A 27271-nucleotide genomic window follows, 5' to 3' on the forward strand; every position below is an offset into this window, starting at 1 on the left:
GAAAAATGATATATATATATTTTTTATTTGTTTCCTTTGGAATAGGTAACACATTGTGTGATGCAGCCAGGCTTCCCATACACATAGGGCAGGGAGAGGCTGAAGAAGGAGGCAGACTACTGAAAATCAGTAGGTGGCGGGTTTCATAGACAAAGGAACTTAACATACAAGGCTTGTCATGAGCAGCTAGCTACAAGACGAGTAGATCTCCACACCCATCTGCCAGAATCTTAAAAGTGTATATCGAGGCCTTCACTGGGCTCAGTCATGTATACCGTCCATATGGTCTTAACACATTGCTTTCTCAAGGCTGTGTCCTTAAAACAGCTCTCTCTCTCTCTCTCTGGGAACAGTGGGCAGAATGTATATTCCAAGGAAAGGGGAGGGAGTAAGAAATACCTGATTGCCTAGGTCCAGGTCTCTGATCAGTTATGTCCTGATCTCTGTCTCTGTCCAGGTCTCTGATCAGCAGTTATGTCCTCTCAATGATTTTCCCCAACACAAGCTTACAGTAGTTAATCAGAATTCATTGAGAAAGAGTTGGATTCCATAGTGAACTCACAGAAACCCTATTTCCAGAGCATCTGTCTTGTTTGTTTGCCTGTGGCAGGTGCTGACTGGGAGGAACCAATCTCTGAGGACAAAGGCAGCACAACCCATTTATAATTTTTAAAGTCCCCAAAGTGTCACTGAAAAGCATCTAAGTGTTTTCTCTATTTGGGTTTGCAGGCGTTGCTTTTAATACTACTGTGACTATGTAGAAGAAACAGCCAGGTTTATGAACACCATGAAAATGTGAGCACCGTTCACGTGTAGCCTGGTTGCATATCAAATGAAAATGTTAGCTTACATTGTAGACCTTACAGAACAGAAATGTGCAGCTTTGTTACCAGATGGCCAGTATGTGAGGAGCCCTGGTTATTCCCATTGAGTCACCAGAATCTGCTAAGGGCAGTGCAGCTGCCAGGCAAGGGGCATCTCTACCACGTTACTCATTTTCATTGCAAGCCAGGGGTTCCTCGGTGTCTCTGGGGGCAGTCATAGATATAACCATCTGGTTGTCTTCATTCTCTTGTTAGCATCCCTCGTGCCACACAGACAACTTCTGTCCTGCCTAATCATAGAAGCCTTTAATAGTCTCAGATATTATTTCATTCTGGGAACATAAATATCTGTGAACTGACAAAAAAATATTTGCACTGATTTGCCACTCTTGCTCCTCTGAACCTGAACATTGAATTGAGGGCTGGAGGAATTATTGAAAGATGTTCAGATAATTTATCCTCCAAACTGGTATGCTTTTGAGAAAGACATGGGCAGCAGGTGTAAACTAGGCTTGTCCCAGGTCAATCAGGACATGCGATTATTTTGGTTATCTGAGAAGGTTTGGCTTGTGTATTCCCTCATTTCTTAAAATGCTGACTACCTGGACAGTTGTTACCTGAAGACTGTCGGCAGTCTAGATGCTGACAGGATGTGTGGGGGGTCATGACTGCCTCTCTGGGGGCTTTGGAAATCGTTATCTTAGGTAGAATTTGTCGCTGCTCCATTGCAGACAGTTGTCTTTCAGCCTTAACATGGAGAAGCTATGTCTGAAAATCAGTCTTCTCATTACCCTTGTTTCTCTCAGTGACTGCATTTAAAAAATACTGAACTGGGGCGCCTGGGTGGCGCAGTCGGTTAAGCGTCTGACTTCAGCCAGGTCACGATCTCGCGGTCCGGGAGTTCGAGCCCCGCGTCGGGCTCTGGGCTGATGGCTCGGAGCCTGGAGCCTGTTTCCGATTCTGTGTCTCCCTCTCTCTGCCCCTCCCCCGTTCATGCTCTGTCTGTCTCTCTCTGTCCCAAAAATAAATAAAAAACGTTGGAAAAAAAAACATTAAAAAAAAAAAAATACTGAACTGACTCCATAAGCTGGGACTAGCCCTTTGTTTCTGAGACATAGCCTCAAGTTACCTCTCTGTTTCAATTTTTGAAATTCTAAGTGATCCAAGGTGTGTCCTCCAAAACACACATCTGTAAAATTTCAGAAATTACAACATAGCTGTTTAAGATTAATTTTCTAGAGATTTATAATACATGACAATCTGACAGCCATAATGGAAGGTGCCACAGAAGCCTGGGTCCTTTGGGCTGATGACATTTAGAAACCTAAGGGATGCAAGTGGGACCTGGGAAGGAAGCTAAGAGACCCTAAACTCACTTTGTCCCACAAATAGGTAACACATCAGCATAAATCACCTGAAGACTGGCAGAACAAACTCAATCACCAAAAGTAGAGAACAGGCCACATACATGGAAGAAGGTAGGAAGGGTGGTGATGTGGTTTGGGAGAAAAATGGACCTTCACCACCTGTGGTCCAGAGAGAGCCTGGGTTGTGGAGAAGGGTGAGAAATAGTCACACTGGGAAAGGGGAATCCCTATAACATTTGGCTTTGAAAGTGAGAGGGGCTGAATTTCATGAGTTCTTACAACCAGTAATACTTAAAGCCTGAAATTTTAAAAATCAGCAGGCTCCACTCTGGAGTAGCTCAGAGGGCTTTAGGAAGCTGAGGCCTTGCCCTTAAAGAGACAACACATAAAAAACCCACAGAGATAAAGCATACAAGTAAAAGTTTGAAAAAGGCCTGGGTTGGGGCGCCTGGGTGGCTCAGTCAGTTGAGCGTCCGACTTCGGGTTCGAGCCCCGCGTCGGGCTCTGGGCTGATGGCTCGGAGCCTGCTTCCGATTCTGTGTTTCCCTCTCTCTCTGCCCCTCCCCCGTTCATGCTGTGTCTCTCTCTGTCTGAAAAATAAATAAACGTAAAAAAAAAAAAATTAAGAAAAAGGCCTGGGGCACATGGGAAGGAGACTGATTTACTCATCTCAGAGACTGTCCCAGAGAGGCAGGGAACACAGAGAGACACTCTTCAGGAACAAAGGAGCTGGCGCAAGCCCTTTCTACCTGTTCCCCTCAACATAAACATAGGGCCACCTGCGGGAACCAGGGTGGTGCCAATACTCACCAGCAAACTGCCTGCACCAAGCCCTGACGCCACACTTAGGCAGATAAAATATTTGTACTAAATCTTGCCTCAGTCGCAGCACTGCATTACCCAGAAGATAAGCCTAAATTTTGCCAGCACCCCATCTCCTGAATAGCACTTACTGCAGGACCTTAATTCTGGTGGTGGTGACAGCAGGTTGCATTTTGCAAGCAGACCAGAACACAACTTAATAAAACACGCCCTACCCAGCTGGGAACCAAACACTATCCACAACCCGCAAAGAGAGCCTCTTCAGACAATTGAACTGAAGGAAGAAAAGGCCAGGGCTACAGCAGGGTACACCCAACGCCTATAGGAGACAGTCCCTGAAGCGGCAGATCCTAAGGAGCAGGGAACACTGCACTCCAAGACACTATAGGACCTCTTCTTCATAAGGCCATTACCTTCAAGACAAAAGATAGAGCTGACTTTACTAACACACAGAAACAGATACAGAGAGTTAGACAAAATGAGGAGACAGAGGAATATATCTTTAAGAAAATAATAGGACCAAATCATAGCAAGAGACCTAATTGAAAAAGAAACAAGTAATATGCCTGATAGAATTTAAAATAATGATCATAAAGATACTCGCTGGACTTGAGAAAAGAGCAGAGGACATCACTTCAAATGGAGGACATTTAACAAAGAGAAAAGAAAGAACCAATCAGAGATAATACAATTAATGAAATTTTAAAGTATACTTGATGGAATAAATAGCTAGAGAAAGCTAGAAAAACCAGAAGAATGAATTAATGACCTGGAAGACAGAGTAATGAAAGTAATCACCTGAAGAAATGAGAGGGGGAAAATTATGCAAATTGAGACTAGCCTTAGGGAACTCAGTGACTCCATCAAGCAAAATCACATTTGCATTATAGGGCTCCCAGAAGAAGAGAGAGAAAAGGGGGGAGAAAATTTACTCAAAAAATAATAGCTGAAAATTTCCTGAATCTGGGGAAGGAAACAGATATCCAGATCCAGGTGACACAGAGATCCACCCAAGAAAATCATCACAAAGACATCCACACCAAGACATATAGTAATTAAAATGGTAATTAAAAAGTATTGATAAAAAAATTAAAAGCAGCAAGAGAAAAGAGTTAGATACAAGGGAAATCCCATAAGTCTTTCATGTGATTTTTCAGCAGAAATGTTACATGCCCGAAGAGAGAGTGTATCATGATATATTCAAGGTGCTAGAAGGGAAAAATCTGCAGCCAAGAATACTCTATGCAGCAAGGGTATTGTTCAAAATAGGAGAGATAGATTCTCAGACAAACAAAAACTAAAGAAAGGCACCTGCAGATTGAAAGTGGGGGGATAGAGAAACATTTCTCATACAAGTGGCTGGCAAAGCATGGGTAGCAATACTTACATCAGGCAGAATAGACTTTGGAACAAAGACTGTAACAGGCGATAAATAAGGACACTATGTAATAATGGAGACAACATGAAGATAAACAGTTGTAAATATTTAAACACCCAACATGAAAGCACCAAAATAACAAACATAAAAGAAGTAATCAACAGTAACAAATTAATAGTGGACACCCCACGTACATTAATGGACATATCATCCAAACAGAAAAACAACAAGGAAGCTTTGTTTGTTCGTTTGTTTGTATGTTTAACTAGGGCTTTTATTTATTTTTTTAATATGAAATTTATTGTCAAGTTGGTTTCCATACAACACCCAGTGCTCATCCCAACAGGTGCCCTCCTCAATGCCCATCATCCACTTTCCCCTCCCTCCCACCCCCATCAACCTTCAGTTTATTCTCAGTTTTTAAGAGGCTCTTATGGTTTGCCTCCCTCCCTCTCTAACATTTTCTTTTTTTTCCCTTCCCTCCCCTATGGTCTTATGTTAAATTTCTCAGTATCCACATTAGAGTGAAAACATATGGTATCCGTCTTTCTCTGATGACTTATTTCACTTAGCATACCACTCTCCAGTTCCATCCACGTTGTTCCAAAAGGCCATATTTCATTCTTTCTCGTTGCCAAGTAGTATTCCATTGTGTATATAAACCACAATTTCTTTATCCGTTCATCAGTTGATGGACATTTAGGCTCTTTCCATAGTTTGGCTATTGTTGAAAGTGCTGCTATAAACATTGGGGTACAAGTGCCCCTATGCATCAGCACTCCTGTATCCCTTGGGTAAATTCCTAGCATTGCTATTGCTGGGTCATAGGGTAGATCTATTTTTAATTTTTTGAGGAACCTCCACACTGTTTCCAGAGTGGCTGCACCAGTTTACATTCCCACCAACCCGTGTCTCCACATCCTCGCCAGCATCTATAGTCTCCTGATTTGTTCATTTTAGCCACTCTGACTGGCGTGAGGTGATATCTCAGTAGGGTTTTGATTTGTATTTCCTTGATGAGGAGTGATGTGAAGCATCTTTTCATGTGCCTGTTGGCCATCTGGATTTCTTCTTTAAAAAGTGTCTATTCATGTCTTCTGCCCATTTCTTCATGGGATTATTTGTTTTTCAGGTGTGGAGTTTGGTGAGTTCTTTACAGGTTTTGGATACTAGCCCTTTGTCTGATAAGTCATTTGCAAATATCTTTTCCCATTCTGTCGGTTGCCTTTTAGTTTTGTTGATTGTTTCCTTTGCAGTGCAGAAGCTTTTTATCTTCATGAGGTCCCAATAGTTCTTTTTTGCTTTTAATTCCCTTGCCTTTGGAGATGTGTCAAGTAAGAAATTGCTGCAGCTGAGGTCAAAGGGTTTTTTTCCTGCTTTCTCCTCTAGGGTTTTGGTGGTTTCCTTGTCACATTCAGGTCCTTCATCCATTTTGAGTTCATTTTTGTGAATGGTGTAAGCAAGTGGTCTAGTTTCATTCTTCTGCATGTTGCTGTCCAGTTCTCCCAGCACCATTTGTTAAAGAGACTGTCTTTTCCATTGGGTATCTTTCCTGCTTTGTCAAAGATTAGCTAGCCATACTTTTGTGGGTCCAATTCTGGAGTCTCTATTCTATTCCATTGGTCTATCCATCTGTTTTTGTGCCAATACCATGCTGTCTTGATGATTACAGCATTGTAGTAGAGGCTAAAGTCTGGGATTGGGATGCCTCCCGCTTTGGTCTTCTTCAATATTACTTTCCCTATTCGGGGTCTTTTGTGGTTCCATACAAATTTTAGGATTGCTTGTTCAAGCTTCGAGAAGAATGCTGGTGCAATTTTGATTGGGATTGCATTGAATGTACACATAGCTTTGGGTAGTATTGACATTTGAACAATATTTACTCTTCCAATCTGTGAGCACAGAAGGTTTTTCCATTTCTTTGTATCTTCTTCAATTTCCTTCATAAGCTTTCTATAGTTTTCAGCATACAGATCTTTTACATCTTTGGTTAGGTTTATCCCTAGGTATTTTATGATTCTTGGTGCAATTGTGAATGGGATCAGTTTCTTCATTTGTCTTTCTGGTGCTTCATTACTAGTGTATAAGAATGCAACTGAATTCTGTACATTAGTTTTGTATCCTGTGACTTTGCTGAACTCATTTATCAGTTCTAGCAGACTTTCAGTGGAGTCAGTCAGGTTTTCCATGTATAAGATCATGTCATCTGCAAAAAGTGAAAGCTTGACTTTATCTTTGCCAATTTTGATGCCTTTGATTTCCTTTTGTTGTCTGGTTGCTGATGCTAGGACTTCCAACACTATGTTAAACAACAGCAGTGAGAGTGGACATCCCTGTCGTGTTCCTGATCTCGGGGAAAGCTCTCAGTTTTTCCCCATTGAGGATGATATTAGCTGTGGGCTTTTCATTACTGGCTTTTACGATGTTTAAGTATGTTTCTTCTATCCTGACTTTCTCGAAGGTTTTTATGAAGAAAATATGCTAAATTTTGTCAACTGCTTTTTCTGCATCGATTGACAGGATCATATGGTTCTTATCTTTTCTTTTATCAATGTGATGTATCACATTGATTGATTTGCAAATGTTGAACCAGCCCTGTAGCCCAGGAATGAATCTCACTTGATCATGGCGAATAATTTTTTTTTGTATGCTGTTGAATTCGATTTGCTGGTATCTTGTTGAGAATTTTTGCATCCATATTCATCAGGAATATTGGCCTGTAGTTCTCTTTTTTTTCCTGGGTCTCTGACTGGTTTGGGAATCAAAGTAATGCTGGCTTCATAGAAGGAGTCTGGAAGTTTTCCTTCCCTTTCTATTTTTTGGAACAGCTTGAGAAGGATAGGTATTATCTCTGCTTTAAATGTCTGGTACAATTCCCCAGGGAAGCCATCTGGTCCTGGACTCTTATTTGTTGAGAGATTTTTGATAACTGATTCAATTTCTTTGCTGGTTATGGGTCTGTTCAAGTTTTCTATTTCTTCCTGTTTGAGTTTGGGAAGTGGGTTGGTGTTTAGGCATTTGTCCATTTCTTCCAGGTTGTCCAGTTTGTTGGCATATAATTTCTCATAGTATTCCCTGATAATTGCATATATTTCTGAGGAATTGGCTGTAATCATTCCATTTTCATTCATGATTTTATCTCTTTGGGTCCTCTCCCTTTTTGTTTTGAGAAGTCTGGCTAGAGGCTAGAGGTTTATCAGTTTTGTTTATTTTTTCAACAAACCAACTGTTGGTTTCATTGGTCTGCTCTACAGTTTTTTTTAGATTCTATATTGTTTATTTCTGCTCTGATCTTTATTATTTCTCTTCTTCTGCTGGGTTTGGGGTGTCTTTGCTGTTCTGCTTCTATTTCCTTTAGGTGTGCGGTTAGATTTTATATTTTGGATTTTCTTGTTTCTTGAGATAGGCCTGGATTGCAATGTATTTTCCTCTCAGGACCACCTTCTCTATATCCCAAAGCATTTGGATTGTTGTATTTGCATTTGCATTTGTTTCCATCTATTTTTTTAATTTCTTCCCTAATTGCCTGGTTGACCCATTCATTGTTTAGTAGGGTGTTCTTTAACCTCCATGCTTTTGGAGGTTTTCCAGACTTTTTCCCATGATTGATTTCAAGTTTCATAGCATTGTGGTCTGAAAGTGTGCATGGTATGATCTCAATTCTTTTATACTTATGAAGGGCTTTTTTGTGACCCAGTATGCAATCTATCTTGGAGAATGTTCCATGTGCACTCAAGAAGAAAGTATATTCTGTTGCTTTGGGTTGCAGAGCTCTAACTATATCTGTCAGGTCCATTTGATCCAATGTATCATTCAGGGCCCTTGTTTGTTTATTGATCCTGTGTCTAGTTGATCTATCCATTGTTGTAAGTGGAGTATTAAAGTCCCCTGCAATTACCACATTCTTATCAATAAGGTTGCTTATGTTTGTAATTGTTGTATATATTTGGGGGCTCCCGTATTCAGCATATAGACATTTATAATTGTTAGCTCTTCCTGATGGATAGACCCTGTAATGATTATATAATGCCCTTCTTCATCTGTTGTTACAACCTTTAATTTAAAGTCTACTTTGTCTGCTATAAGTATGGCTACTCCAGCTTTCTTTTGACTTCCAGTAGCATGATAGATAGTTCTCCATCCCCTCACTTTCAATCTGAAGGTGTCCTTAGGTCTAAAATGAGTCTCTTGTAGACAGCAAATAGATGGGTCTTGTTTTTTTAATCCATTCTGATACCCTGTCTTTTGGTTGCAGCATTTAGTCCATTTACATTCAGTGTTATTATGGAAAGATATGGGTTTAGAGTCATTGTGATATCTGTAGGTTTCATGCTTGTAATGATGTCTCTGGTACTTTATGTTCCTTGCAGCATTTCACTCACAGAATCCCCCTTATGATCTTTCTTGTAGGGCTGGTTTAGTGATGAATTCCTTCCGTTTTTGTTTGTTTGGGAAAACCTTTATCTCTCCTTCTATTCTGAAAGACAGACTTGCTGGATAAAGGATTCTCAGCTGCCAATTTTTTCTGTTCATCACATTGAAGTTTTCCTGCCATTCCATTCTGGCCTGCCAAGTTTCTGTAGATAGGTCAACCACTATTCTTATGTGTCTACCTTTGTAAGTTAGAGCACGTTTACCCCTAGCTGCTTTCAGAATTTTCTCTTTATCCTTGTATTTTGCCAGTTTCACTATGATATGTTGTGCAGAAGATTGATTCAAGTTACGTCTGAAGGGAGTTCTCTGTGCCTCTTGGATTTCAATGCCTTTTTCCTTCCCCAGATCAGGGAAGTTCTCAGCTATGATTTGTTCAAGTACACCTTCAGCCCCTTTCTGTCTCTCTTCTTCTTCTCGAATTCCTATGATATGGATATTGTTCCGTTTGATTGCATCACTTAGTTCTCTAATTCTCCCCTCATACTCCTGGATGTTTTTATCTCTCTTTTTCTCAACTTCCTCTTTGTCCATAATTTTATCTTCTAATTCACCTATTCTCTCCTCTGCCTCTTCAATCCGTGCTATGGCCACCTCCATTTTATTTTGCACCTCATTTATAACATTTTTTAGTTCCTTGTGATTATTTCTTAGTCCCTTGATCTCTGTAGCAATAGATTCTCTCCTGTCCTCTATGCTTTTTTCAAGCCCAGCGATTAGTTTTATGACCATTATTCTAAATTCTTCTTCCATTATATTGCTTAAATCGTTTTTGATCAATTTGTTAGCTGTCGCTACTTCCTGGCATTTCTTTTGAGGAGAATTCTTCCATTTCGTCATTTTGTGTAATCCCTGCGGTAGCTCCAAACTGCAGGGCATTTCCCCTGTGCTGTCCAGAGTATTTTGTGTTGGTGGGTGGGGCTGCAGTCAGACCCAGTGTCTTCCCCCAGCCCACCTCAGGGGCCACTGGTGTGTACCTTATCTTCCTCTCTCCCAGGGGCAGGAATTGTGGAGTGGTGTGACCCCTGTCTGGGCTACCTGCACACTGCTAGGCTTGTGGTGCTGCTCTGATGGGATCTGGCCAAGGGCGTATTAGCCGGGGTGGATCTGCAAGTTGCACATGGGCAGGATGGGCAGGCTTAACTTGTTTTGCCATTCGGTGGTCCCCTGTGGGAGGGGCCCTGCATTGCTGGGAGGGAGGCAGTCCCGTGGGAGGGATGGATCCACAGAAGCACAGTGTTGTGTGTACGTGTGGTGCTAGCAGGTTCATTGATGGGAACTGGTTCCCATTGGAATGTCAGCTGGGGGGTGGGAGAGGGAGATGCCTCTTGGCAGTGCCTTTGTTCCCCCACTGATTTCTGTCCTTCCGGGGCTCAACAACTCTCCCTCCAGGCATCCTCTCACCCTCACTGCTCTCCAAGAGCAGAGCTGTTGACTTTTAACATTCCAGATGTTAAGTCCCACTCGCTGGCTGTCAGAACTCATGGAGTCCAGCCCCTCCACTTTTTCAAGCCAGACTTCGGGGGCTCTGCCTTGCCAGCAGGCTGCCCCTCCACCACCCCGGCTCCCTCCCGCCAGTCTGTGTAGCATGCACTGCCTTTCTGCCCTTCCTACCCTCTTCCGTGTGTCTCTTGTCTACAGTTGCCTCCGGAGAGTCCATTCTGCTAGTCTTCCAGTAGTTTTCTGGGTTATTTAGGCTGATGTGGGTGGAATCTAAGGTATCAGCAGGAGGAGGTGAGCCCAGCATCCTCCTGTGCCGCCATCTTCCCCACCATCCTCTATCAGGAAACGGTAGCTTTGAATGACACACTGGACCAGGTGGATTTAGCAGATATATTCAGAACATTCCATATTAAAGCAGAATACACATTCTTTTTAAGGGAACATTGACCTTTCTTTAGAATAGATCACAAATCAGCCACAAAAGGAATTTCAATGAATTCAAAAAGATCCAGTTCATACTGTGTGTCTTTTCTGACCCAACACTATGAAACTAGAAATCAACCACAAGAAAAAGTCTTGAGAGAGCACAAATACATTGAAGTTAAATAACATGTTAGTAAACAATGAATGGGTCAACCAGAAAATAAAAGAAGTCAAAAAATACATGGAAACAAGTGAAAATTAAAATACAATGGTCCAGAGTATTTGGGATGCAGCAAAAGAAGTTCTGAGACAGAAATTTATAGCAACACAGGCTTACCTCAAGAGCAAGAAAAATCACAAATAAAAAAACCTAACTTTATACCTAAAGGAGCTAGAAAAAAAAACTGAAGCCAGCAGAAGAAAGTAAATAGTTACAAATAAAAGCAGAAATCAATTATGTAGAAACTGAAAAACAATAGAACAGAACAATGAAACCAGGAGCTGATTCTTTGAAAAGATCAACAAAATTGATAAACCTCAGCCATACTCATCCCCCCAAAAAGAGGACTCAAACAACATCACAATGAAAAGAGAAATAACAACTAACCTCACATATATATATATACACACACAATTGTAAGATAATATTATGAAATAATTTATGCTAACAAATTGGACAACCTAGAAGAAATGGATAAATTTCTAGAAACATATAACCTACCAAGACTTGCAGAAGAAACAGAATAACTCTCAACAAACAAAAGCCCAGGACCAGATGGCTGAATAGGCAAACTTTACCAAACATTTAAACAAGAGTTAATACCTATTCTTCCCAAATGATTCCAATAAGTAGAAGAGGAAGGAAAGGTACCAAGTTCATTCTATGAGGCCATCATCACCCTAATATGATAACCAGATAAAGTTAACACCAAAAAAGAGAACTATAGGCCAACATCACTGATGAACAGAGATGCAAAAATTGTAACAAAATACTAGCAAATCAAATCCAACAATACATTAAAAAATCATTTACCATGATCAGGTGGGATTTTTTCCTGGGATGCAATGGTGGCTCAACATTCACAAACCAATCAGTGTAACACATCACATCAATAAGAGTATAAAAATCACATGATCATGTCAATAGATATAGAAAAAGCATTTGACAAAGTACAACATTCACTCATTTGAAAAAAAATCTCAACAAAGTAGATTTACATGAAACATACCTCAACATAATAAAAGCCTTATATGAAAAACCCACAGTGAACATCATAATGGGAAAAACCAAGAGCCTTTACCCTAAGTTTAGGAACAAAATAAGGGTGTCCACTCTCACCACTTTTATTAAATATAGTAATAGAAGTCCTAGTAATAGCAATAAGACAACAAAAGAAATAAAAGACCTTCATATTGGTAAGGAAAAAGTAAAACTTTCACTATTTGCAGATGACATGATCCTATATATAGGAGACCCAAAAGATTCCCCTACAAAATTACTAGAAGTGATAAATGAATTCACTAATATCATAGGATACAAAATCAGTGTACAGAAATCTGTTGCATTCCTATAGGCTAATAATGAAACAGCAGAGAGTGTAATGAAAACAATCCCATTTACAGTTGCACCAAAAATAATAAAATACCTAGGAATAAACTTGTCTGAAGAAGTAAAAGACCTGTACTCTGAAAAGTGTAAAACACTAATGAAAGAAAGTGAAGATGACACAAACAAATGGAAAGGTATTCCATGCTCACGGGTTGGAAGAACAAATATTGTTTAAATGTTTATACTACCCAAAGCAATCTACACATTTAATGCAATCCCTATCAAAATTCCAATAGGATTTTTCACAGAACCAGAACAAGCAATATAGGATTATATTATATGCAATTATAGAATTTGCATGTAACTGCAAAAGACCCCAAAAGGCCAATGTAATCTCACAAAAAGAGTAACAAAACTGGAGGTATCACAATTCCAGACTTAAAGTTATCTTACAAAGCTGAAGTAGTCAAACACTATGGCACTGGCATAAAAAAGACACAAAGATCAATGGAACAGAATAGAAAGGCCAGAAATAAACCCACAGCTATATAGTCAATTAATTTTCGACAAAGGAGGAAAGAATATACAATGGGAAACAGTCTCTTCAAATGTTGCTGGGAAAACTGGACAGCTACGTGGAAAAAAATGAACCTGGACTGCTTTCTTGTACCATACACAAAAATAAAGTCACAATGGATTAAGGACATAAATGTGAGGCCTTAAGCCATATAAATCCTAGAAGTGAGCATAGCCAGTCATGTCTCTGAAATTGGCCATAGCAGCATTTTCTGGATATGTCTTCTGAGGCAAGGTAATTAAATGCAAAAATAAACTATTGTGACTACTTCAAAATAAAAGTTTCTGCACAATGAAGGAAACAGTCAACAAAACTAAAAGGCAACCTATGAAATGGGGGAAAATATTTTCAAATGACATATCCAATAAAGGGTTAGTATCCAAAATACATAAAGAACTAATACAGGGGTGCCTGGATGGCTCAGTTGGTTGACTGTCTGACTCTTGGCTTCAGCTCAGGTCATGATCTCATAGTTCATGAATTCAAGCCCTGTATCAGGCTCCATGCTGGCCCTGAGCCTCTCCCTGCCCCCTTCCCCGCTCATTCTCTCTCTATGTCTCTGTCTCTGTCTCTCATATAAATAATTTAAAAAAAATTTTAAAGAAATAATACAATTCAACACCCAAAAAACAAATAATCCAATATAAAAATTGGGCAGAAGGGGTGCCTGGGTGGCTCAGTTGGTTAAGCATCCGACTTTGGCTCAGGTCATGATCTAGTGGTTCGCAAGTTCAAGCCCCGCATCAGGCTCTGTGCTGACAGCTCAGAACCTGAAACCTGCTTCGGATTCTGTGTCTCCCTCTCTCTCTGCCCCTGCCCTGCTCATACTCTGTCTCTGTCTCTCAAAAAGTGAATAAACGTTAAAAAAGTATATTAAAAATTGGGCAGAAGACATGAACAGACATTTCTCCAAAGAAGACATACAGATGACAAACAGAAGAGAAACTCATGAAGAGATCATGAGTGATCAATGTTACTCATCATGAGGGAAATTCAAATCAAAACTACAATGAGATATCACCTCACACCTGTCAGAATGGCTAAAATCAACAACACAAGAAAGAACTAGTGTTGGTGAGGATGTGTAGAAAAAGGAACCCTCATGTATTGGTGGTGGGAATGCAAACTGGTGCAGCCACTGTGAAAAACACTATGGACATTCCTCAAAAATTTAAAAATGGAATCACCCTATGATCCAGTGATCACTCTACTGGGTATTTATCCCCCAAAATACAAAAGCACTAACTCAAAAGGATACATGCCCCCACCAACCCCCATGTTTATTGCAGCATGATGTCGTATTAGTATTTCAGTGTATGTATTTTACCATAGCCAAATTATGGAAATAGCCCAAGCAAGTGTCCATTTATGGATGAATGGGCAGAGATGTGGTATATATATACAATGGAGTATTCAGCCATAAAAGAATAAAATCTTGCCATTTGCAATGACATGGATGGAGCTAGAGAGTATAATGGTAAGCAAAATAAGTCAGAGAAAGACAAATACTATATAATTTCACTCATGTGTGAAATTTAAGAAACAAACAAGGAAGTGAAAAAAATACAAAACCAAAAAACAGACTTTTAACTACAGAGAACAAACTCATGTTACCAGAGGGGGGAGGGGGGATGCATGAAATAGCTGATGGGGGTTAAAGAGTACACTTATCATTATGAGCACTGAGTAATGTATAGCATTGTTGAATCAATATGTTGTACACCTGAAACTAATATAATGCTGTATGTTAACTATACTGAAATTCAAATGAAAAAAATAATGAGGAAAAAGAAACCTAAGGGATGCTATGTGTCAAAGAACTATAAGGACCGTAGGATAACAAATCGTAAAGGAGGAAGATGGCAGCCGGCAACAACAGCAACAACACAAAGCTAGATTTGCCTAGTATAAAGAGCTGCACTTTTTCTCTCTTTACTTGGCTGGGATGCCATGACATGAGACTGACAGGTTGCAAGCTACATTCACAGCCCTGTGCACACCTTAGGACATGTCAAGGTAATAGAAACACTGGTAGATGATTGCCCCTGAGATGATGCCTACAGCAGGGCACTGCTGAAAAAGATTCCAAAATGTGTTTTATTCGTGATGTGTTATATCCCAATATTAATTAGATATCTATTTGTATAAGACTGTCATAGTTAAAATATTAACAGGAGAACTGGTAAAAGATTCCCAGGCAACAATCGCTATATTCCAACAAATAATTACATGGAGAGATTCTCTAAAAATGAGCTGACCCTGGCATGACAATTGACAGCTCGTCTTTCTACAGTGGTGTCAACTCCTTCAGCTCAGAGGCAAGCCTTTGGGCTAGAGAATCTGTGCATGATCTAGGCATTTGCTTATGTGAAAAAGCCAGATCTTAGAGCAAACAAAGCCCAGAACATGTCCTTTCATCAGGAATTATTTGAAGAATGAGGATCTCTCATTGACTCTCATAAATCAAGTACTTAAGCTTTAAAAGAATTCTGAACAGGGGCATCTGGGTGACTCAGTGGGTTAAGCATCTGACTCTGGCTCAGGTCATGATCTTGCCATCTGTGAGTTCAAGCCTGGTGTCAGGCTCTGTGCTGACAGCTCAGAGCCTGGAGCTTGCTTTGGATTCTCCGTGTGTACCTGTCTCTCTGCCCGCCTCTCTCTCTTTCTCTCTCTCAAAACTAAATATTTAAAAAATTGTAAATAAAGTAATTGGAGCAGTAGTTACCCAACTATGCTTCCCAAAACATTAGTCTCACAGGATCCTAGAGGTATCCCAAGAAAAAGTAACCCTCAGGCACAGAAATTTGGAAAACAGTGCATAGTATTCTTCTTCTTTCTGAGCTTTGCAAGGCATATGAATATGCTGTCTCTTTGATACTGCTGTACAAAAGAAACCCGTTTAACACTATTTAACCTAGAGTTTCCTGAACTTATTTATTCATAGATATTTCCAAGGAACAGTACACAATATCTGGAATTACTGTTTTGGAAACCATAAAGAAAAAGCCATATATACTCAATACCTAAAGTGTGCCAAACATCCTCAATTTACTTTTTGATTATGCAGAAGCCAACAAAACAGGATAGGATGTCTTCATGATCATCAGCTCTCATTTATTATTTACTATATGAGAACACACCCATAGCATTCAGTTTGTTTGGATTCGGGGGTAAAAATGGGATTTGATTCTTCCTGTAACTTTCGTTTTGGGTGACTAACCAGTTTTAACTGCTATGTTGACATGAGCATGTTTTAGGTGTTTACTGAAAGGTTAGTATCAAAAGAATTTAATGTCCTGGTGGGCTTGTGTTTTTCTCTGAGGCAGATATTGATGAATGCACAGAGGGAATCATTGAGTGCCACAACCATTCCCGCTGCGTTAACCTGCCAGGGTGGTACCACTGTGAGTGCAGAAGCGGTTTCCATGACGATGGGACCTATTCACTGTCCGGGGAGTCCTGTATTGGTAAGCAGCTTTTAGCCATGCCCTCATCCTTCTGGACCTTTGCAGGAGGGGCAGCCTGCTTTGGCACTCTTTTCAGCTTCCGTGTTAAAATATGACCCCTTGCTGGTTAAACTCATTAGTTTTCAAATTTCCTCCCTCAACAATTCGGGGATTAGGTAGGGATTATGCAGTGTGGGGTTTTAGGATTTTTATATGGAAACTGGGGCCGTCAGAGTATCAAAGCCTGAGTCTGTATGCTGTGGCTTTTAGTTCTTTTGAAGTAAAATCATGATGGCTTGCTGAAATTTCTAACAGTTTGAGAAACAGAAGTGGGAGAAGAAGAAATACTACTAGACTGAGAAAGTTTAGTTTAAATTCCAGCTCTTATACTGCACCTCTCTGAGCCTTCTTCTGTGAATGTGATAAAAGTAGAATAATGATATATATGTGTTTCCAGGTTTAAGTGGGATACCACACATTTAAAAATTGTAAGCTTTACATCGTTATGCAAACATAATATAGCTGCATTAACCTTATTATTGTTATTACCACCGTCATCCTTACAAAGTTTCCTTTCATCACTGTTCTGCTTGAGATTCTGTTAAATGCTGAACAGAGGAAATTAAGTTTTTCATCTTCAAGACCCTACAACGTTCATAAAATACAAACAACTGATCAAAACTCTAATTGTTTCCATGAGAACCTTGGCCATTCCACTTATGTCATGTCCTGTGAACTCAGCTAAATTCTTTAGGCTGATTTGGACAGACCTAAAGGGCAAGCATTCTGGCTTTGGGTCCAGACTGCTGAATTAGAAAATGCGAATTTGATTTTGAAAATTCATTCATTCTCTTGTCTTTGCTTGTTGCGTATCTTTTTTTTTAATGGTTGCTACTGAGATCCATCTAATGTTTTTCTGTTTTTCCCAACTTCTCCCCTGAGGTTGTTTTACAGTAAAGATGAATTAAGGAACAGTGGGTGCACAGCATGAACTGTCCACCACAGTTTGACGCCACTGTTGAGAGGCATGCAGTGTAGTTGTGAAAAGCATGGATCCTAGAGCCAGACTCCCTGCATCAGAGTCTAGCTCTGTCATTTCTAAGTTCCCTGTGGCAAGATCTTATCTAGTCCACACCTCAGTTATCTCATCTGAAAAATGGAAATGTTCTATCTATGTCAGAGGAGTGCTGGGAGAACTAGTTGAATTGACACCTGTTAAATGTGGACTGAATGTTAGTTACTGTTATCTTAAATTTTCCTACATATTCAGCACTCTGCCCCCGGCTCTGTATATGTTTATTTTATTCTTAAAATAAAGATCTGTGACCTTAGGGAGAGGTTTACATTTATCCTGGGTCTTCAGATACTTCCTTTACATATGGCCAAGAACTTCTGTATGTGTGTACCTCAGTGTGAATAAATGTTACGTGAATAGGCATAGATAGAATGGCAGTTGTTATTGAGAAATGGAGGTAGAGAGATGGAATAGTGACATGTGGTATTATATTTGGGCACTAAAAATTAAAATGTCATTTTTAAACAGTGTATTTGACCTCATTAAATGGGAGACTCTTGGCTTTTTATTGGATAAAGGGGCTGAGAGATCACCTAGTTAAACCAATTTTATAACTGCTTGGACCTGCCATGGCCTTGCACACTTATGTGCCTTTGCTTATGCTCTCCCTTCTGGCTAGGAGAGAACAGAACTTTGAATCGAAGATGACCCTATCTTTTCTTTGATCATGTTGATTCATATACAGATTTCTGTTCTTTTTCCTCAATTCACGCTGTCAGTGTATTTGCTCTGTGAGTGTGAAATGGACTTCATTCTTCTGTCTCTTCAGTAAGACCCTTTAGTAGTTAGTATTCAGTCACTGAGAAAAATGCAACCACTTCATGTGCCTGATAAAGAAATTCAGTCTCAGAAAGGTGATACCGTGTTCCTAGCCACATAGTTGGTTCGATACAGGTTTAGACTCAAGCCTAAATGAAGGATAACTCTACACCCCAGATACCAGGTACAGTTCCAGTTTATGCCTGTTGTTCTGATGTAATTATCCATAGCACCCTGTGACTCCCATAAATGTCCCTGTTCAGTTGACAGATGTCATGGTCACCTCACCTGTGGATTCTTCTCTTCCATGCTAAGTTGAATGCCTGGGGATCAAATCTCCTGCCCTCCCTGAGGAGGCACTTTCTTCTTCCATGAACTGATCTCTGTTCTGCACAGGAAAACTATAGCAAACTCGACTCCTTGACAAGGCAGTAGAGTTGTTTTTATTAGTGGCATTTTTAATTCATGTAATTCTTAATCTGAATGCCCTTTCATTTCCACACTTTTGGAAGTAACTTTGTGAATGGGTCTTAATAAGAACAGAAGTCTGGCCATCATTCAGTTTTTCTTTGGTAGTTGAGAGCACTCTGTTCATGGTGCACTCATGGTGCTCTGTTCTGTTCATGGTGCAACATACATATATGTCAGATCATTTCATTTTTGTATTACACCTTTCTAATGCCTTCCCACTGAATGAAAAATAAATTTCTAAAATCTTCATGTGGACTTCAAGGCTTTAGGTAATATTGCCTCTACCTACTTTTTGGATTTAACTCCTATCGATGTTAGCCTTTTTAATCTTTTCATGCCTTGAACGTACAATGAACTCAGCCAGTTTCAGAGCTTTTGCCTTTGCTGTTCTGTTTGGAACACTCATTGCCTGTCATTGTATGGCTGTCTTTTTTTCTTTATGTAATTCTCAGCTCAAATCCCACTCCCTGACCATTTTATCTGAAGTCGTCCTTTTCTGGTGACTTCACTAAATCACTCTCTTTGCTATCTTTTGTAACATTTTTTAATAATCAATTTGTTTTACATACCTGTGTGTGTAATTGTCTCTTGCCACAAGGGTACAAATTGAGGACAGAGACCTTGTTCATATTTTGCCACTGTCCCTCCGGCCCCTAGAATAGTGTAGGTACAAATGGGACAAGTAATGCATATATGTCAAATGTTTGAAGGACTAGAAGTAATAAACACCATATCAAGTCGGATTTATTTTCTGTTTGGCTTGGCATAACTAGTTGTGTGGATGGTGGTTAATACATAAGATGTTAAATATCACAAAATCATGTGAGTTTTATTTCAGAAAAAAAAATTATTGAGAACAGCCATCACACTAGCATTGTGTTAAGAGTTTTGGGAATGTGGGTATGAATCAGGTAAGATCTCTGTTCTTGAGCGATTTATGACCTGAAATATTCTGAATCATCAAAATACACCTTAATAGCATTGGAAATTATTCTATCACACCAAGCCCTAAATAACATCATCTATTAAGTCTTACACATAAAGAAATAGCATCTGAAACAACCTATAAAACTTTTTATAAAGGTGTTTGACAACGTAGATTCAGCTATGCTTTTTCCTGAAATAATATTGGGAATGGCATGTGTTAGAAGCCGAAATGAGGCAGTCTAGGAGAACAGTTGCATGCCACTCCATGCCATTTTTGTCAGATGGAAATAATAACACCTGATCGATGCATCAGTTGCTGTAAGCATTGCATGTTACTGATGTCAGAAGAACCAGCACACATGCACATTTACTATGTCATGAGAAAAATGCCTAAGATTTGCCTCCTTCTCCTAAAGTGCATCATCTAATTGAAGAAACGATCAGTCTTAGGTATTATAGAGGCAGACAGAATCAGCATTACTGAGGAGTCTAACAGACTGTGTGTCTATCTGCCCCTTTCTCATATGCTTGTTTATTTTTATAATTCCAGGAGAGCTGTGCATACAAAACTTTGCCCAATGGTATTTGCACACAGGATGATTACCCACAGTGGCTACCGTAGGGTGCAGTGCAGCGTGCTCTTTGTTTAGATGTGGTAGTGGGAGTCAGGGATTCCCAGTTGCAACATAGAAGTTTTGAGCTGTTGCTTTTTTATCTAGACATAATTATCTGGGTCATCTAGAAATAGGAACTAATGTATAATTAACAATGGCATATGTAAAGAGCAGGGGTTTACATATTTTGAAAAGGAGATTCAAACTCCCTCGATGTCAGTCTATCTCCATGATCTTGCTCCTGCAAATGAAACTTTATTTTCCTCTGATTCCTCTCTCACTGTGCATGGATCTGCTAGCCTGCTCAAATCCCTCTTCCATTCTTCCCGAACCCTGGACTCTCTTTCCTTAAGTCCTTTACTTGTATGCTTTTCTCTGACCATCCCTCTGTCCTCATTTCCAGTTGTCAAAATCCTGATGAAGTCCTGCTTCCTAAACCAGTGATTCTCAAACCTGTTTCACAGTAGATTCACCTGAGCAGCTTTTACAAAAAATACTTATGATGGGCCAGCACACCTGGAGATTCTGATTTAGTTGACTTTTTGGAGGACATAGACAGAGTCATCTGTTGGGTTTTTTTTTAAGTCTTCAAGTCAGTAGAAAGAATATTGAGTTAATTTAGAGAACTAGCATCATAGAATTTCTCTAAGATCATCTTCATCATCAGCATCTTCATCTTCATCATCTCCCTTTTATGCATCCCCATGGCCATTTATTTGCAATCTCTTATGGAACTTGCCAGATCAGCCTTGTCCTCTCCATTAGTTGGTTGATATTTTGATACTTTGATATCCTTTATAGATTTGTATTGAATTGTATTAGTCACACATTGGTGGTTGTTTTTATTGAACAGAATCTTCAAATTCCAGTAGAATTTGTTTTGTTGATGAAGCAGTATACTGAGGGGTGACATACGACTCTTCTAATGGGGCATGGCCCCTCGGCCTCTATTAATGCTGCTTCTGTAGAACTTGCTTGAGTGAGGCAGGTCCCCAGACCCTGGAGTCTGCTCTCTGATTACTGGAAACAAGCCAACAAGGATTTACTTGTCAGAACAGCTGCTACAACTGTCATCAGCTCGCAAAGCAACATAAAACAGCCAGAAAAGGTTCTGTTGGAATCACTCGGGAAGGTTTCACTTTTAACTTGTTCATAGGTTAGGGTGGATTGAAATGTTCTGAGAATGGTTTGGGTTCTGCTCTCACTGCCCAGTGCCTGGTTCTCATGGGAGTGGAGTTAAAAAGGGCTAGGACCTGGATGTGCTTCCTTGATGGGTGGGAGTTATGAAGGCTTAGTGGGTGACAGTGTGATACAGAGGGGAGGAAAGTTTCAAGTGCATATAAGCCTGGAATCAAATCCCAACTTGGCCACTTTCTAGCTGAGTGGCATTTGGCCAGATGTTTAACCTCTTTAATCCTTAGTTTCCTTGGCATACAATGATTAAAATAATACTTGCTGGTCGAATTTTTTGTAATAGAAGTGTTCTTATATGCAAATATCCTGTCAAGTAGTAGATAATAATAGTCAACATTTAACCTCACTTCACCTCAAATCCCTCACCTGTCAAATGAAGACAGCAACAGTAATACTAATAAGAGCTAACATTTATTGAGAGCTTACTTGGTGCCAGACACTGCTCTAAGCAACTTACAGAAGTGCCATCTTCATAAATTGCTGTGGAGTAATTGTGAGGATTACATAAGCTAACAGGGGAAAAAAGCATTCAGCACTTGCTTTTTAAGTGCTTGGTAGCTCTTAGCCATTATCACGAACTGAAAACCCATGCTGTGTGCCAGACACTGTGCCAGGGAGTTTCATGCATTATCTAATTCAGTTCTCACAACTCCAGTAAGTGGGAAGGCCTCTTACTATTTTAAAGATGAGGAAGATAAGGTCTCAGGATTAAGATAATTTGTCCCAAATTCCACATCTGAGAAATGGCACAGAGACCATACTGCAGATCTGTGTGAACACAAAGCTTCTGCCTTTGATATGTTAACACTACAATGCTTTCGGTAAGGAAGGAGGCCAGCTATGAGCCCATGGCTGAAGATGTTAAGCAGGGAAGCTGGAATTCCAGGAGACAAGGCAAAGAGAAAATGAGAGACAATGAATGAGACCCAGATGGACAGTTTGGTACATTCGGTGTGAATCAACAGCACGGGGGAATTATTGTATCGGGTGGACTCAAGGCCTGTGTCTTGGGTCATCCTGCTAGACCAGGGATAGGATGTCAAGGCGGCAGGTTTTTAACACCTGGCTATCCACTGATATCATTACCTTTGCTGCATTTTTCACCATATGAATCCAGAGTAGAAAAAGCAAAGGAAAGGGTTGGGAATAAAGAGTATGAGAAATGGTGGTGAATAGATTTTTTTTTTAATGTTCATTTATTTGTTTTGAGAGAGAAAGAGAGCAGGGTAGGGGCAGAGAGAGAGAGGGAGGCAGAGAATCCCAGGCAGGCTCCACACTACTAGTGTGGGCCTGATGCGGGGCTCGAACCCAGGAACCATGAGATTATGAGCTGAGCCAAAACCAAGAGTCAGATGCTTAACCAACTGAGCCACCCAGGTGCCCCTGGTGGATAGATTTTCAACTGACTTATACTGATTTTTCCGTTTATTTATCCTCTGCCTCTTAAAAGCAATTACTTCTATATATAAAGAAAACATATTCAACAGTTATTAAAATAAAAATATTTGAAAAATAAGGAAGTTCTAGTCACCATCAAAGTCAGCAAAGATGCTTATGACTATCCTGGTGTCCAGAGCCAAAATGGAAACATGAGTTATACAAATTGTTCTAATATGAAAGAAAGTTGCATTTTAAAAAATCCTTAAGAAAGTAGGCTCAAATGTGCTTTTTTTTCTATTTCAGAGTAGAGGCATGCTAGGGTGGTAAAAGCATCGTTGTGGACCAGGCTGTTTCAGACTAAGATGACTTCAGACAGAGGCATACACCCCAATCTTGGGATAGTCATTGGATTTTCTCTCTTTGCAAACAATAAGGATGCCCCCCCCTTGCATATGAAAGTATTTTCAGTTAAACAACACCCCACCCTTCCTTGTTAGTATTTAGTGAGGTCTCATTGACTTCAAAATTGATATTTGTTGCCAAAGAACTTTAGAAACTTTAGATTTGGTTTTCAGCCAAATAATAGATTTTCTTTTTTTTTTAATTTTTTTAATGTTTATTTATTTTTGAGACAGAGAGAGACAGAGCATGAACGGGGGAGGGTCAGAGAGAGAGGGAGACACAGAATCTGAAGCAGGCTCCAGGCTCTGAGCTGTCAGCACAGAGCCCGACGTGGGGCTCGAACTCACGGACCTCATGACCTGAGCCGAAGTCGGACGCTTAACCGACCAAGCCACCCAGGCGCCCCAAATAATAGATTTTCTATTATTGAAGAGCCTTCCCAAAGGCAGATGCCACCTGGCCCATGGAGCTGTTTCTAGCTAGAAACAGTATGAAGTGTGGTTTGTGACTTAAGGACCTCAGTTGCATGACAAAAAATTGCCACATGTCACCGAAATGGATCAAATTGACAGACCAGTTGCAGATAGCACCTGGGTAGGGAATGGATACAAAAAGAGATTGGTATAGTCAGGATGCAAGATGGAGAGGTTAAGAACATTTGCCAACCTCTAATAGAAGTGATATTCTGCATACCTGAGCATGGCCTCACAGTGGATCTTAACACACAATTGCAGATGTGAGTCACGTGAAAGCAAGTGAAAAATGAGTCCCTTTGGACTCTCAGGAAGCTTCCTGCTCCCCTTCAAGTCCAGCCATACGTACATATATATGTAAGCCTGGAGCAGATCAGCACATAAGATAAATTGAATATATTCTAGAGGCTGCTCAGGAAAGGTAAATGCACCTACTCAAGTTTTGGTGATAAATACTTCACAAAATGATGTCAGAGTAGAATTCATTGCACTAAACTCAGGTATGAACCTGAGGTTCGTGGTCACCTTTAGCCTTTCTGGGCTGACACAGCAGGCCTATGCACTGTTCTCCACTTTAGTTTCAGACTAAAACCAGACATTTTCGGGAATTATTCTAACAGGATCTCAAACTAATTAGAGGGTCTGTTCTGTAGGCCACTTTGGCCCGATTTAGTATCTTTTTGGTGACAATGTTCAAATACCTTCCTAACAGCAGCTGTGATCAGCCGTAGAGCAGATACAACAACTGTGGACTTGTGCTTTGGAGCAGTGCTTGGTTATATGGGGAGCCAGGGAACTTCACTTCTCATCCAGGTGAAGATCGCATGGGCAAGAAGGAAGAAGTTGAAAATAAGCTATTTAAACAAACAAAACCCTTTATAAGCATACCAATGTTACAAATTTTCTATCCATAAAAAATGAGCCTGCAGTGGTCTTAGCACTGAGACAGGTGATGTGGAAGATGCAGAAAATCCATCTCTTAGGGACTTTTTTTTTTTCCATCCCGTAGGAAACTTTAAAACACCAAGTTGGAGATAAAAACCAACATACATGAAACAACCAATAGCATTCTGAGACAGGTTATAATTAACTGCAAAATTATGTGGTCAAAACTATAAAATAGGTAATTAGGAAAGAGAGTGATCAGAGAGAACCATCACTGTAACCACATGGTGATAATTACACATGAAAGGTGGGAAGGTATTGGTGTATTAGTAGTAGTTAAAATTACTTGATAACTTCATGTGATGGCACTTTTCTTAGAGCTTTATATTTTCTAACTCATTTCATCCTCAAAACAATTCTATCAGGTAAATATAATCTCTGCATAATAGGCAAACTGAGGCACACTGACATATTCAATAAATTATTCACAGTCATAAAGCTATTTATTGGTAGCTTTCTTTTTCCTGACAGTGTTAACCAACATCTTTTCAAAGAGTTTACATGTTTAATATTTTTGAAATATTAAGCAACCAAATATTGCTTTATTGCCTGCTAAAGTCTTGCTACACAAATGGTAACATTAATATTTTTATTTATCAAATGCCAACCATGTGCCAGTTAACCTCCAAAACTCCTTTGTGAAATAGGTAGCAAGTGAGGGGAAACACAGGTAGCTTGGCCGTGTGTGAAAGAGCCCATGTTATTTCTGCTCCCCCAATTGCCCCAGTCAATTGTGTATTAGTTAAAGATAATTTATGAAAGGATTAGATTAAGTGATGATCATTCAGATAATCACACCATCTTCTTTCACTGTATGCTTGCAGATACATCAAGTCCATGATTTTTAAATTTAGTTTGTTTTACACATGTGTACATGAGAAACTAAGATTTGACTCCATGACAGTGTATTCAGGAGAGCCTCATGTATCTCAACAAATGATGGTGGCCATCTGAGAAGCCACATGCATACATCAACATGCTCCTCTGCCCAGAGCTGGCCCCAAGGCTATGGGGAAGGTCTAGTATTGCTCCGTGATGGCCAGTTGCAGTCGGGGGGATCAAAAGCTCCTGAGTTCAAATGGCAGGCATACCTGAAGAGCAGTAGCAGTGCAGGTGAACAAGCCAGCTCATCCTTGGCTCAGCTGCTGAGGCCTGAGTGGTTTGCTACCTCCTTTCCCCAGCTGCATTGAACTAGGAAGAACGGCTGTGCTTTATAGGATATATATATATATATATATACACTTTTATATATATACTTTGTATATATTTTGTATATATACATATATATGTATACTATATAAATATATATATACACTTATATATAGGATATATACTTACTTATAGGAGATATATATATATATATACTTTTTTTTAATTTTTTTTTCAACGTTTTTTATTTATTTTTGGGACAGAGAGAGACAGAGCATGAACGGGGGAGGGGCAGAGAGAGAGGGAGACACAGAATCGGAAACAGGCTCCAGGCTCCGAGCCATCAGCCCAGAGCCTGACGCGGGGCTCGAACTCATGGACCGCGAGATCGTGACCTGGCTGAAGTCGGACGCTTAACCGACTGCGCCACCCAGGCGCCCCTATACTTTTTTTTTTAACTGGGGTCTGGGTTTTGCCTAGCATAAAGAAATAAAGTGATTTTAACTACTGCAGCTTCTTTTTTTCCTCCCCACAGTTGGCATCAGTGGTTAAAACAGAAGTGGGGCAACACTTCAAGCAGAGCATTTAGCAAAGTCTACAGCTAGACACTAATGCTAGGGTATTTTTCAAAGAAAGGTTTTAGTAGCAAATATATTTGGAAAATCCTAAATGAAATATAATTAACCTGGTGTACTAACTGCAAGACTTGTCAGAGCCTTTACTAGACATTAGTGTCCTGAAGTGGTTTTGGTACTCTATAGAATAGACTAAATGAAAACTCAAGGATGAAAATAGCCTGCTTTAGGAATTTCCAGAAAACCTCATTTATTCAGTATCATTGAATAATGATCTGCTCAAAAGAGGGCTTTTTTCAAGTTCTATAACAAAAGGTTATTGAGCATACTACTTGTCCTTTAAGTACCTGTAGTTTTTATACTGTCATTGAGTTTTGTTGTAAAGAATGTGACTTTTTGCCTATGACTTTCTTTTTTACTGTGGTCGTTAAAAATGAAATCACTGAACTCTCCTCTATTGAGTGATCTCCCAAAGGCTTATTGGGGTATTGCTGGTTTGCCCCTAAGCCCTATAGTCCCAGCCTCTATATTTTTGATAAACATATTTCACTTTGGAATGGATATTTTATCTCCTTTTCATATTGCTCTCCTGACCTCTTGTTTGGTAATAATCATCCAAAAGATTGCATTAACACTGTGGTAAATGAAGACTTGGTACTGTGATGTCTTGGGTCACAGGAATTCAAAAGCAATACTGAGATGCCTGGTGCTTATTTAGACTCTGGAGCCATAAAGAGTGATGGCGCATGGTTCCAGAGGCCATGGAGGACAATTTTGCATTGCGTGAACAGGCCCAGTGGGAGTTCTGACAAAGGGAAACGTGTAAGGAGTGCAGAGCATGCAGGGGCCTGGTATGGAGGGAGTGGCAGTTGGGTAACACAGAAGGAAAAGGCTGGTGTGTTCCCTGAAAAGGTGCTTTGCAGTGCAGTTCCAGTTTTCTTTAAGTCTTCCCTGTCATTGTGAACTTGGCCTTTTTTGGAAAGATTAAGTTATAGTAGAGGCAACTTTGATTTTCTCCTGCATAGAATCTTGAAGCTTGCAATGTGC

At 39.9% G+C, this 27271-nt stretch overlaps 1 protein-coding gene across 2 annotated transcripts in view; it reads left to right on the plus strand.

Moving 5' to 3' along the window:
* The window catches only part of NELL1 (neural EGFL like 1), an 891388-nt gene that overhangs the window by 829910 nt on the left and 34207 nt on the right, over positions 1–27271 (plus strand). Inside the window, exon 16 of one of the 2 annotated variants that reach the window (XM_058688463.1) lies at positions 16141–16281. The exons of the other annotated variant lie outside the window; for it this stretch is intronic. Within the exon in view, the coding sequence (XP_058544446.1) occupies positions 16141–16281 (141 nt within the window). The remainder of the gene's footprint in view (positions 1–16140; positions 16282–27271) is intronic. 2 annotated transcript variants of the gene reach the window in all.

Source organism: Neofelis nebulosa, chromosome 10 (assembly GCF_028018385.1).
Source record: "Neofelis nebulosa isolate mNeoNeb1 chromosome 10, mNeoNeb1.pri, whole genome shotgun sequence".
In the NCBI taxonomy this organism is placed as follows: domain Eukaryota; kingdom Metazoa; phylum Chordata; class Mammalia; order Carnivora; family Felidae; genus Neofelis; species Neofelis nebulosa.